The following is a 14,914-nucleotide window of genomic DNA, read 5'->3' on the forward strand; positions in this document are numbered from 1 at the left end:
GTGTGCCATTCATCCACATTTCAGATGCCTTAATTTTGCTTTCACATGGTTCCATACACTATTGCATTCATTAGTCACATTATCACTAATCAACAATTAATGGGGTAATGTACCTTCAGATAATCTCATCTCAATCAGGCAAAAAAGATATACAAACAGGTTAAGGTCCCAGGAGTTCTGGCCAGGCTGAATGAGTCTACTTTGTTGATGAATTCTTACATCAAAGATTGAATATGTAATGAAATGTATTTTCTTGATGTGTCCTATACTCATGCTTACTAACAAGTCGTTGGACAAATATATGATTATTATTACTATGTAACCATGTGAAAAAAATATCTGCAACAGAGAAATATCAGGATAGTGGATAGAATATTCAGCAGAATGAAGGAGTCCTGGAGAGTACTTTGCGCAGAGGAAACTGCTGTCTGGCAAATTCAGAAGTGATCTACATCTACATCAATACCCTGCGAGCCACCAAAAAGGTGTGTGGCAGGAGGTGCTGCACCAGGAGGAAAGGGTAAAGGATGAGGGGGTTGGGGTTTTTCAAATGGATGGGGAAAGGTGAGGGGGAATCTGCAAAATAAAAAAATAAACATACTCGTATAAATAAGAAGGCATTGTGGCTCCTATTCTTGACAATGACTGACCCAAATCTGGGTGATACTGACGATTGTGAGTACACATTAGTGGCTGGGGGTGAGCTCAAGAATATCCATATAGGGTTTGCATTGCTCTACATATTATTTACGATGAAATAAAGTTTTTTCAAAAAATGGCAGAACATATGAAGCAAGTATCAACAGCAAGAATTCAAGGCTTATATCACAAATTAGTGAAAGAGGGAATTGTTTGATTATTTAACTACTGGAATGTAGGTGTGGGTAGGAATGTTTCCCTTTTTGCCAGTACAAAGGACTAGTTAGTTCACAGAACCAAGATTTGATTATTTGAAACAATTATTTCTGTCAAGGTCAAGCTCCTTCTAAAGGCGAAGAGATAAGTAAAAAACGCTGAAGTCATGGTCCAAATGAGGGATTCAAAATCTTTGACTACTTTCACGAAAATCAGTATGAACCAAATAGCAGCAGCAAAATTGAAGATATGATCAGATGAACCTTGCTACACCAGATGCTAAACCTGCTGTAACCTTGTGATATCTAGAAATTTTGTCCCGATTGCCAAATTATAGAAGCAGCTATTAACAGCACAATACTAGCTGTCTACAAACAGAAATAAAAATTAATTTCAGCTATTAAAATTAGTATCCATCAAGCACAGCAGAACTTTGATGTTATTACTGTATTGCAAAGAGCACTTGATGTAAAATGGTAATCAATGAAGGAAAGCATTATCATTAGGGACTTTCTACAATGGTTTTCTAAGGATAAACTACCTTCGCTAAGACAGCTAAATGCTGATTTTGCACTATAGCAGCCCGATAAGTGGCAAGACCCCCCTCCTCTAGGTCTGGAAACATGTGAAAGAGATGAATAGATGTCAGGAATTCCACCACAGCATCACCAAGAAATTCCAGCCGCTCATTGTGAGTGATATTTGACTCAGTCTCTTCCTTCTTACCAAATCTTGACATGATGTTAATAAGGGTGTTTATTCCTGAAACAAATCAAGAGCGTAGAAATGTATTAACTCAAGAAATGAAAGGTATTCATACCTTGGTACTCCTAATTGTAGAGTTACCCATAATTTTTACTACTAAGCCATTCTACGAAAGATAGGTAAGAAAAGAAGGTATCCAAGCTGCACCTGAACTTAAATATGAACTGGGATGGACTTTTCAAATGCCTCAGGAGAAAGCACGCATTCAGTTATTGACATAAAAAGCTCACAATTAAGTGTATAAAGGTATATAACAACAAGATTTTCAAACAGTCACTTGCTAATGCACAATCCAAATAGTACCTCTCTATTATTGCAGAAAAATAGGCAGACAGAAAATATTTTTGAATGACCTTGAAATGTAAAGGATTTTAAAATTCTTGGGTCTGTTTTGGCATACATCTTGAGGAGAGAAGGTTGGAATATTTTGGATGATCATTTGAACAAATTTTTCTCCAGGTTTAGAGGTCCCAAAATTGGAAAGCTCCCCAAATTATTCCACATAATTGTATATGCTTGAAATAAAAGGGTCTTTACCCAAGATCTTAACCATTTCTTTCTGCAGTCAGCCTGAATTTTAATGACTTGGATGTATTGGTTGAAGAATTATATTTTGCTCAATTTAGAAAAAAATCAACGATGACACTACAATGCATAAAAAATAAGTGAACACATTTCACATCTTAAAAATTAGTTTTTTTTACTCACACTGATGTGCACAGATGCTGCAATGCCTGTGTTCGTCACAATCTCTCTAATTATTCAACAAATTTCAGTTTACACTGTTAAAAATTGGGAAGTTCTACTGACCTGCTAAAGTATCTAAGATCTACACACTCTTCCTATGAGCCTCAAAATGTCGGCATATAACTATATATTTCAAATCCTTCAGGAAGTTAAAGAGTCTAAGGAAAATATCAAACGTAAAACCCAGGTACAATTTACTAAGCATTATATTCTAATAGGTGGATGAATTTTTTTACCCACAGATTTTAATCATATTATATCCAGTCTCATGTATATTTGTGCTATCAAGACACTGGTCTAAAACTTTTTATTCAAAGGCTAACCAAATCATGAATGATATTTATCCCAAAATACCTCTTTTCCGGGTGTTCATGTAGTGAATTCTGCGATCTCCATATTCAGGCTGACGAATTCCACAGTTAGTTAAAGAGTTACGTGCATGATCAGGATTTGTCCCAAAATTCTCCCTGTTAACAAAAATACATATGCACTTAAAAATGACAATTTAAAATAATTACGCTATAAAAATAGGTACTGGTATTAACCATGTTAAGAGTCTTCATTCTTTAACCCATTCTCAATTTGTCAGACAATATGCAATTTCATTATTTAAATAGCAACTGAATGCAAATGACTAAGTAAATAGTAACTGCAAAAAAAATACAATAACTTACAGCCTATTTCCTTAGATGTTCATACTTTGTATGAAGCACTAGGATAACAAGAATATTGATTCTCATGCTTGACTTATGAAAGCTAATATAACACTTTCCTATCATTCGATAATTTCTCAATAATTTATGTTTTTTATGATTATGGAATCTTTAGAATAAAGAAAATATACCCTAACCATACAACAGATTATTAGCAATAATTAGTAACTAAATTTGACACTGGAATTAAATTTTGGCTTTTCATTACTGGAAATCATTAGTGAAAGAAACATTCTGAAGTGTTCCTGAATACACTGAGGATATAACATTGATAATCATAAAGAAATAATATGGTTTGACGAAAAAAAAATAAATTGCTTACCTGTAAGAAGGATGAGTTAGTGCCAACTGGAGCAAGTAGCGGTTATGAAATCTATATCCAATAGTTTCTTCTAATACATCAAGAGATCGATGAAAACGTAAATGACAGACTAGAACTGGAATGAGCATTGCATGCTGAATCACATCACACATAACTCCGGTCCGAAAAAATCCCTTCCCACTAACAGCCACAGTAACATCTCTCTTCATTTTTGATTGAGTTCGCATCTCTTGGAGACGATTCTCTTTTGCTTCCAACTTCCGCTTGTCCTCAAATGAAGGCTTCGGCATGTTAGCCAAAAGGTGGCGAAATTTGACATATTCTCTCCATGCCTTTTGATAGCTTTTTTATAAAGAACACAGAAAAATACTTTTAATAGGCAATAATCACAAATATGAGCAACCAAATTACAAAAAACATAATATAAGCAATTCTACTCTGGTCTGACTAATTTTTATTACAATGAAGGAAAATTACTTATTAAGAAACACAAGATTAACATTACAATACCATTGGAGTTTTTCCTGATTCTTTATAAAATAAAATTCTGATTTCTATTGGATCCTGTTTTCTCATAAAAAACAGACAGTATATTTCCATTTATTATAATATTAGTCCATTTTTTTTGCAAAATTTGCAGTGCGGCAGAATTTATACAACTGCTGCTAGTAAGAAAGTGAAGATTGCAATGCTGTACACATTGGAAAAAAGTTGCAGAGCAAAAATGAAATCTTAGCATGAATATGAGATAAAAGTGAATACGTATACATATAGCATACACTTTTATTCATCAAAATTTAGTACCCTAGTCACGATTATTCAGTAACTACACTTATTTGATCAAAGCTGATAATTTTTGACAGCAAATGAAGACAGAATTAAAAATATTTCTATTCATATATTAAGAAAAACCTAAGCAGCCCCTAAAAATATGGATCCTGCATTTTTCTTGTACTAAAAAATAACAGCTCAAAGGGCTTTTGAAATAAAACCAAGTAATATCTATCCCACCCTTCCTTTACCTTCATTTAAATTCAACATGCATATGTACCATGAACTACACACACTCATCACTGCACTGGTCATAAAAAAAAATCCACTCACTCAGGGTTTCCTGCATAGCTTAGCTGTGGTGGCCGGATGCCAAAATGCACTATCTCTGGATGCTTATAAGAGATAGCTGGTTTCGACTCAAGCTCTCCCTCCTCCAGTTCTTCTCCTTCATCTTTTGCTTGATCACTTCCTTCTTCTAGCCTTTTAGCCACCACACTCTTTGGTGAGTCACCTCTCTCACCCTTTCTTCCCTTTGACTCAGGACTTCTAACAGTCTGGTCACGATCCAGCTGGTCTACTCGAACAGAGCATGGCTTCATACCGGGGTATGTTACCACCATCCCTGGTGACAGAAACAAAGTTTTATGGAACGACTGAATGTATTTTTCAATGGTAATGCATTTCAAAAGTCTTACTGAAGGCAATCAAAAAGCACATTATATTCTTTTCAGTAAATTTGAAAGGAAAATTCAAGGATGTTCCATTCCAGCAAAGTTAACTAATAGTCAACCTTTCCATGGCAAGGATTCATAGCATATGGCTATATAAAATTTTTCTGCCTATTACCATTCATGCACGGTAGTTTGTTTAATGAGAAAAATCATAAAATACAGTTTTCCTAAAAACTGCATAATATTTTATTCCCCATGAGAATCGAACTAGCCTACAGCTTCATACTTGGACTTGCAATCCTTGGGCTACCTCAGCCTATGTTAGAACTTATAAAATTATTATTTTTTCTTTAAGTTTACCAAAACAAACTCTTGCAAAAAATACCCCTTACTCCGTCTCCTTTAATAAACTAAGTAACTAATCCTACCAACTTCATTATGCAATTTTTGATATAAAATGGCAGGGAGTATGGCCCAATAACAAAAATAACTTTTACTTCTTCCTTTGGGATTCCCAGAGCATCTATTTGCTATTTCCAGGCATGAAATGATTATGGAAATTGCCCCTGCCAAATCAGGCAAGTCATGCTTTTGCCCAATTCTTTTCAGGTACAAGGACGTCATTTATTGACCTTCTCAGACTTATTTTACGGATGGTTTTAAAAATTTTCCTACGACGATGCTCTTCAAATTGTGGCCACCATCTTCATTTGCACCTTTTCTTTAGTGATTTTTCATTCAGGAACCTTGGATTCACTTCATCGGGTCTATGTATATTCTGGGAAAGCACTCCAGTACAGACCCATTTCTGTAACACTACAGATTTTAGATAACTGTAGATTATATTAATTCATCAGCACTTGTAAATTTTCCCTTAATATATCAAGAGCATCAAATTAGTACTGAATTACACTGAATGCATTTTTATTGCAAACATCATGCCTTCTTGTAACCACCATATACTTGAAGCAAAGTTCTCTGCATGCCTGCAGGCATACAGCAAATTTTTTAATGATTTATCTAAGAAAGTTCCATATATTTCATCACCAAGTGATCATTGCTGCATATACCAAGGGGGAATGACTTCTTCCAGTTTTTCCTATCCTGTAACAGTTCCAGTTATTTTCCAAATCTACCCATCAATTTTCTATGAATTTATATTCCACCTAAAATCAAATACTGCATTTCCCAGCCCATAGGATACACTTTTTTGTACACCTCATGTCCCCCGTCTGCTTATACATGCATACAATATATCTTTCCCAATAAACTTAAGTCTACAGGTATCCAACCTTAAATAGTATGAGAGTTTTGTAAAGGCATAGAAAATGTTTGCTTTTAATAACATTTTGATAATGTCAAAATAATTACAGAAACTAAGTGTTGCATAAAAAAGATGATAAAAGAATGGAGTAGTTAATGGAATTAGTTAATGCAAATAAGTTAAAAAACTTAGGCTCATGTGCTACAAAATGGTGAAAACTTCCACTGAAATCACTACGTAATATAAAAGAAGGGTTATAAGGTACCTACTCATGATTTCACAATGATGGGAAGAATGAAACGGCCATCGACTTCTAGTATTTGTTATTGAAAAAGTCCTGACTGAAAGTTATTTTATTACGTATTTTTGAAAAAGCAAAATTTGCAATGCACTACATGGAAGTGAAAATAACATTGTATTAGAGGAAAATGACAGCCACAATGAAAATAACAGCAGAAATTATTAAGCAGTAGTGATGACGAATTTATGGGATTCTACACTTTAAAAATGTAACTTTTCCAATTTCTAAATACTTAGTGCTAACATCAAAATACTTTTTATCTTTTTCTATCTGGTCGCAATTTTTCTGTGAATCCTAAGCTGCAAAATCAGGGTGAATCTCATGCGCCGGTGTTTCTATGGGCCAGGAAACACATCAGAACCTCATAATACAAGCACAATCCTTTCTGCTATCTTTCTTATAAAGCAAAATACTTGTTTAGTGAAACAACTTTTTGTATATACATTTATTTAAGAAACAATAATGCATTCAATGCCAAAAAAAATTACGTACAAGATTCATTCAAAGAAAATAATGTATAAATTGCTTAGGATCGTGGATCATGTTCACCTATTCTTCTATTGCAGAATGAAACAACCAGGAATGCGAACTCGGTTTGTAAAAACAAAAAACTCAAAATAAATTTTTAATTATTTCTTATACATACCTAATTCCTATCATTCCAGATATTTGTTTTTGACCTAGCTTCAAAATTTGATTAAAATATAGCTCAGAATGATGGTTAAATAAAGTTATGGCACTGCCTTATTAGGGTAATACCTCGTACCAATGGTACAATGCAAGTTTCTCATGACCCCCACATCACATCTAGCCTGCTGTCTTGGGCCAAACACTTCTTGAAGAATAAAGAGTTTCTGAATAATAAAGGAGCAGGGGCTTGATTTTCAAATTGTGACAGCCTTTCATTGCCTAGTGGTCCACGAATGCATTCTCTTCCACAGCTATGTGCACAAATATAGGTTTGCTTCAGCATCTTTTTCTCAATGAGAACCATCTTGTCATAGTTGAAAACATGTTGTAGCCTGTAACCCTTAGAATCTACCAGCTTTTTGAAGTCACCAATGAAGATAGTTCACCATGCCACAATACCGTGGATGACAGTTCCCCTCTTTAACGGCTCCCCTTAAAAACTTTGGAGACCATTGATGATCCTGACCTCTTAATTAACGATATCCGCAAAAATCACCTTCCCTTTCTCAAAAATTATATTCTTGTTAATGGTGTTGCTTTGTAAATGCTTTTAGTTTATGCATATGAGGAGCAACCTTTCAACACCGTTGAGAATACGTAGCCTTTGCATAGATATTCATAATTCTATTTGAAGCATCTAGGTCCTTAGTCTTGTCCGTGTTCTTGAAAAATAAGGCCCAAATGTTGAGTGATTGTTGATGAGCATACTAGATCAGCCACCTTATTCCCAATTTTCAATGATTTTACTTTTCATTGCTACAGTTTTTTTTCCATTCTCTCATAGTTCTCTCTCTCATTCTGTCTTCTAACAAATTTTTCTTCTTTCCACAAAAAAATCACCAATAACATGTTTTAACGCAAGTTTGGAAAAATATGTGATCACTAGCATCTATACTAATGGAATGAATGCTAGCGACAAACTGCAGTAGCAGGCGTACATTGAATCCAGGAATTACCCTCACCATGTGGGAAAAGTTGCTCCATAAGTGTGTCGTTTTTGGGACAAATATTTTCTCTTATTATGCAAATTATTTGCTGTGCGAGGTGCTCACGAAGCCAGGTTCCACTGCACAGTAGTTTCATCACAGACTTTTTCTTTTTCAGATTAGATAGCGAGTCTAGTAATACCAAACTCACAGAAAAAACCTTTGCATCAATTTTTCAAGAATTTTCACCTTCTTTGATCCTCAAAGCAACAAGTTTTCATTTATTGCTAACATTTTCTTAGTGCCACTTTCAAATTGCCAACATTTTTTAGCAGAGTACAACAGTGCTGCTTCTCTTAACCCCTAAACCATCCGGTCCATAACCAAACTTTCACCAATCGTTCTATAACCGGGCACCAAACTACTGCTGTCAGGAATGACAGTAAAAAATTGTACTCAGTGGGCTGAGGCAGCAACAAGGGAACATCAAGTTGCAAGGCATAATGTTGTTCGACAGAGATATGGACCTAATAGGAACACCAACATGCTGTTGTTTTGCGACACAATTAAAAATTAACCATGTGCAGTTATGTGCCAAAAAAAAACAAGACAGTCATTCTACTATCTTCAATGCATCAAGATGCAAAGATTGCTGATGGTGCAAAGAAAAAACCCTTGAAATTGAAAAATTATTGAATTTTGTAATTGGACAAAAGCTGGAGTAATTGGTGAAAAGATAGATAGATTGCTTGGTAGATATACTACAAAGAGATCAACTCAAGAATTTTCTATAATAATCTCGATATCGCCTGCCTTGCAGCATAAATTCTTTATTACGAGAATAATAAATTGCTATAGAAAAAAACTAATGAACAACAATTATTTTATTGCAACTTGGAAGAGAGGTGTGTACTCCCTAAATCGTTCAAATAATGCACAAATCATTAGGCATTTCGTAACCAAAGTGGGGATTGAAAGTTTTTTGGGTCGACCATAAATCCACATGCGCAGCCAACAGCCAGGAAACCTCAGGCACAGTTAGATTCAACCAGAAGGAAAAAATTACTGGTGAATGCCGTATTTGTCTCCAAATCAAATTAAAAAAACGTCAAAAACCATGAAAGTCATGTTCGATATGTGAGTTCCCAGTTTGTGATGAGCATTGTAATGCATCCACGACATGTGAGGAGTGCGCAAAATAATTAAAGTTTTGCCATTTATAATAATTATATGCTAGTTTTTTTTGTATGGAACTGTGTTATTATAAATAAAAGAAAAAATAACAAAAATAAAAAAACAGTGTTATTAAATCATTGTTTGCAAAAGTTTTTCACGATAAATTGGTGTGAAACTACTTCAATTTTGGGGATCCGGGCAGTCACACAATTTTTTTAAGGGAGAGTCAATTAATTCTATCTGCAAATATGAAATGGATACCCAGGTACCCGATTATGGACTGTACGGTTAATAAGACACCCACACTACATCTGTTCCCCGCATAGGTTACGTGGGAGTCTGCATAAGTGATGATTTACAGTAAAACCTTTTAAAATGTATGCTCCCAATATAATTCTACAAATTATGAAAATTCCTGGGTGAACATAATATATTATGATTCATTTCTAAAATATAAGAGAAGTGATTTCATGAAAACACTACAGTAAAAAAAATTCTTATATTAGTGAATTTATATGGTTAAGTTAAGTTTGTCTTTTAACTTTTATCTCTTATTTTCTAAATCAGGAATAATAGTATTGAAACAATTCAGAAACAGGATTTAGGAAAAAATATTGTACGCGGATTGAATACATCAAATAAGAAAAAGAACATCCAGTAATAACTGAACATGGCAAAGATTGGTACAAAATGGCTGTTACTTACCTTTTACTTCATCGGCAAAGTTTTGCCATTCAAACTGAGGCATTTTCAACATTGCAGATAGTTGATTACCCTCATCAATAAGTGGCTGATTACTTTTCAAAAGGTAGAGTAGCACTTCATTCATTGAGAGAATTTCTTTTCCATTATCTGGAAAAAACATAATTTACATTTTAAAAATAGATTAAAAAATTAACTTATTCCATAATATATACATATTCCATAATATTATAATGCTAACATATTGACAATGTCAATAAATTCCTTCAATAAACAAATACATCTGACAAGGGGTTAAAATAATTGACATTTTTCATGAAAACCTTTTTTTATAGCAACAATATGAAATTAAAACAATATTCATAATATTATTAAGATAACCACAGGAAAATTGATTATGAAAAAGATATGAATATCAAGGAAATGTGGAAATTATGATCTCCATTAGTTCTTAACTAAGGAGAGTTATCTTGGAACCGAATTGTGGTCCCATGTTCACTCATTTCAGCCATCAACAAAAATTCAATCTTCATCTAAACTATTTTTCAAATGAAATTAAAGGGGTGCATAGGCTAGGCTACATGAGGACCATGGCATTGTGTGGCTACATTCTTATGAAAAGATAGGTGTATCTGATAACTGGCTGCTACCTTCTATTTTAAATGCAAAGCTTTAGCACACAGCCCTTCAACCTGGATTCCATGTTACCCATACTAAAAGTGAGAAGGGTTTGAAGGAAAAGGGTAGCTGGGAAGAATCGATAGCCTGCCCATCTGACAATGTGACATTGAATAATCTAATGTCCACTGTAGTTTCTTTTTTAAGAATGAATGCATCAGTGTACATGTCATACAATGAGATCTAGCTTCTCAATTATAGATTCTAGGCACACAGTCAAATTTATACACTTAGTCTACCAAAAAAAATGTAGACATTAACCTGTGTCCATATCTTCTTACAATACTTTGTTACTTAATGAAAATTTAGTGATTACCTTTAAATAATTTTGTTAGTCTCACAATGATATGCTGTTTATTAGAAATATCTAGTAGTAAATTTTCCCTCTTTCCCGTTGAATCAGTCATTTTTTTAAGTTAAAGTCTTAAATGATGCAAAAACAATATTAATCAATTCATTCTAATCAATGAAAGCATTTGCTCAATGATGTTTAACCAACAAGGAGTGACAATTTAGAAGACAAAAAATAGTGCACTTGTATACTTTGGAATTACTTGTGTGAGGCTTGGAAAACTTTGCAAGGGGACAAAATAGAGCTCCATTACTAAGGGCCTTAAGCCATGAAAACTGAAGTAGGAGTAGGGAAGGGGAAAACAATAAATGGGATAGGGGAGAGAATGCCTCTTTAGGCAACACAAGATAATTCATGGGTGAATGGTAAGGCATTAGCTAATCAACATCTTAATTTGCTATACAAATTATATTATAACAATAGCTACGCACCAATACTACAGAATGATTTTCCAAATGCAACCCTCAATAATATCCAGAATTTTATGTGCTTCATCAGGGGTGTTTTAAATTGAATGAATTACAAGAAGATAATAGATTGCAAATTAATAGGAATGATGAGCCACCTAAGGTGGAATTTCAAATATAAAAAGCATTCTTACCTGGAAGATCTCTCACAAAGCGAGGCATAAAGTGAAAACGAGGGCAACCCTCTTCATTCCCCGCAGCTTTAAAGTCAAGGTCTACCAGTTCCAATATTTCAGTGAAAAGAAATTGATCTAAAATACGAACATGAAAGTATTAAGAGCTTATTCATAAAAGAGTAGATGATTTTGATGCTATGAAGAAAAATGTTATTAACATACATGAAATGACATTTATCACTTAAAATTATGATTTAAGTTTTAACACAAATTCATTTTAACACTTAACAGTTCTCATTTTAGATATCTTGTAATGGATACTATAGGTGGGCTAATTAACGCTGATCGTCTTTGTGCTCTAACATGTAATTATAACAAATATCACATATAATCATGTCAAAATTATCAAATATAATTGAATGCTCCCATGTAAATCCCCTTTAGTCATTACTGTTCTGCAAACAATGACATTGAAAAACAACCTAGATCAGGTGTAAGATGGCAGTATCCACAAAAACACCACGCAATGAATATATAATAATAATGCATTTATTTGCCCGGAGATTTGTTTCATATTCATACATACACGAATATAGCCCACGTCAGATATAAACTTCACAATTTTAGATATATATCTATCACTATATATATATATATATATATATATATATATTCTATCACTTATATATTTAATATTTTCTGGTGTACACAAAAAGCAAATCGCTAAATCTTAAAATTAGGAATGATATTCTCTCTAATCATACCTGCAACATACTTAGTCTGGACATGCCATCTTGCAGATTACAAAAACCAATAGATAGCCATAATGCGGTGGGAAAAATATTAGAGAAAATTATATAATTATATTCAAGTCAAAATTTGAATCATTCATAATTACAGCTTAAAAATCCCTTTCATTCAGTGAAAGGAGTTTCTTCAGGCGAAAACTGTGGCGGTGTAATTTCTCCAAACATTGGTGTGTGTATACATTTTAATTATGCAGGAATTGACGAGGTCTAGGGCTGTACAAAGGCTCTTCATGACTAATTTAAGTATTAATATTATTATACTACACAAAAATGGGAATTGCCACAAAGGGATATTAATAACTTAAAAAAAAACAAATATTACACAAATCAAATTAAAATAAAATTGAAGGTAACTGTACCTCTAATTTTAAACAAATTGACTAAAAAATTAAGCAAAATAGTCAATAAGTTAATTGAAAAATAAAATAAAAGATTGGTTGCTCCATAGGAAGAAATAGTACTCGGAAATAGGGTTAGGCAGAGTATGTAGCAGTATACTCAGCAAAATTTTGATACATTATTTCCTTTTCCATTTGGCAACTGCTGTCAAGCCAGAATGTGAAGGACCACATAGAGTATATTAATTTTTGAATTCCTTTTCAATTTGCATTTCTTTCAATTTGTAGTTATCTCAAACTGTTTCTCTTAATTTCAATGTGTACACTTGATATTTGTTCAACAACAACAAATGGAAAAGGATGACATGTTACACAAAGAATACCCTAAAATACAGAGCTAGTTTCTTAAATTATCCATACATATATACTTGCATGCACAATGTAAATACTTCAGTATTTCAATAATTTGAATTAGATTTATTTTGATGCATATTTTCAATATTTCCACCTTATCCGCTAATGCAATATTTTGTATCTAATATTGTATTCACTTTCCACCTGATGATCCATCTGATTGCTCTTAAAAATTATTCTTATGAAATATTTTGCTTAACTTTTTAATTGGTCTTCAACAGCTAACTTTAAAAATAAAAGCTTACAAAAAGCTAATTGAATTTCTGGTAAACTTTCCTAGAAGCTCATATCACATTAACTGCAACTGCAGTAACTCTAAGAATTAAATGTAAAGAAAAGGTTGAGATTAAACTCCAAACTGCTTACAAAAAAGATCAAGCTCCTTGACAGTGAAGTTCTCTGGCAGCTTTTCTTCTATGTACAATATGGTATACTCTATATTAAATCTGATGACTTTGCAAGTGGGTAGGTTGGCTTGAAGAGGAAAGTGGGATAGCATTGAGAATCCTTCAAAAATAAACTCATGACCATCATGACGAATAATAGTTGGAGTCTTTATCTGTGTGAAAAAATAATAAATTTATCAGCGATTACAAGAAAAAATATAAATCAGAAATAAAAAATATTGAAGGAAATTTACCACCTTATCCAAGATAAAATTTGTTATTTCAGGGTTATTTAATACAAAAAATATAGATAAACGTTCATGCATGCCACTTAAATAGTAACAATAGAATTTACACACAGTTAACCTACATTAACAGATTAGAAATGGTTTAGCTACAGAATTTTATTAGGAAGTTACCCTAAAACAATTATGTTACAAAAGGACAAACCTTCAGGTTTCACACACTTCACAATTTTTAATCTTTCACCTTGAAAGATAAAAAAAACTAACATTGAAATCACCAAGCAAAGTGACTTTAACATCAAACTCTTGAAACTGCATCTTTTTTAGAAAATTAGACAACCCACTGCCCATTGAAAAGCAAAGCTCAGGAAAAAGTAAAACAAAAATCTATTACTTAAGTGTGGAAACATACAACAATGAATGAAGTTAATGGAGTGATAGACATCTAACATGCAAGCAAAGGTTAGTAAAGATGTGTCAAGATATCATGCAATGTAAGAGAATGACAATGAAAAGGCTGGAATGATAAATTGAAGATATCCTTGTCACTTTCACAAAAAAAACAAGGGAATGAATGGTATATGATTTAGCCAGCTTTAATTCCATTACTCAGCTATATAAAACAAAAGTGTGACAAATATTTATCTTATTTCTTCTATGTAATATCTAATTAGGTATAGGCGCTAATAAGAGCACACATTAAAAGATTTATGAGTGTAAAAAGGTAAAAGGATACTCCAAAGAACACATTAAAATTATATTAATAAAAAAACACATGAAAAAGGAGATAGCTTCAGGCGTCACTTTGTGGAAACGATACATATTGCAAAGGAAACACTTGGTTTTTCCACATAAAATATTTATTCACGACCTAGGTTTCGACGCTCAGCGTCATCTTCAGGTGAAATACAGGCCAAAATCTTTCTATATATAACAGAAGGAATGGGGAGGTGGGGGGGGTGTGTATGGATGTAAGAACGGAAGAGGCGATGGTGGGGGAGGGAAAGGAGCGGGATTGGGGTATTACTGAGAAGGAGGAGTCAAGGAAGGTTAGTCTCCGGGGGGGGAGGGGGGGGGGAGGTTAAGGAAAGCATGGTAGGGAAAGGGTTGCCTGGCGGGGGTCCGCCTTGGGGTTAGTGGAGATAGGACAAAGAGTTTGGGAGTTTAAGGTTGAGGAGGGGTGACCGGGAGTTACATAGCACG

The 14,914-nt window shown here is 33.6% G+C and overlaps 1 protein-coding gene across 1 annotated transcript in view; it reads right to left on the reverse strand.

Moving 5' to 3' along the window:
• Positions 1–14,914, reverse strand: part of drosha (ribonuclease 3 drosha) — a 56,651-nt gene that overhangs the window by 18,154 nt on the left and 23,583 nt on the right. The window contains exons 9-15 of the mRNA XM_071599335.1: positions 13,447–13,639; positions 11,538–11,654; positions 9,910–10,056; positions 4,507–4,798; positions 3,403–3,744; positions 2,722–2,834; positions 1,397–1,617 (exon numbers count right to left, since the gene is read on the reverse strand). Of these exons, the coding sequence (XP_071455436.1) occupies positions 1,397–1,617; positions 2,722–2,834; positions 3,403–3,744; positions 4,507–4,798; positions 9,910–10,056; positions 11,538–11,654; positions 13,447–13,639 (1,425 nt within the window). The remainder of the gene's footprint in view (positions 1–1,396; positions 1,618–2,721; positions 2,835–3,402; positions 3,745–4,506; positions 4,799–9,909; positions 10,057–11,537; positions 11,655–13,446; positions 13,640–14,914) is intronic.

This window comes from Hetaerina americana, unplaced genomic scaffold, assembly GCF_022747635.1.
Source record: "Hetaerina americana unplaced genomic scaffold, ioHetAmer1.1.p SCAF_1, whole genome shotgun sequence".
Taxonomy (NCBI): domain Eukaryota; kingdom Metazoa; phylum Arthropoda; class Insecta; order Odonata; family Calopterygidae; genus Hetaerina; species Hetaerina americana.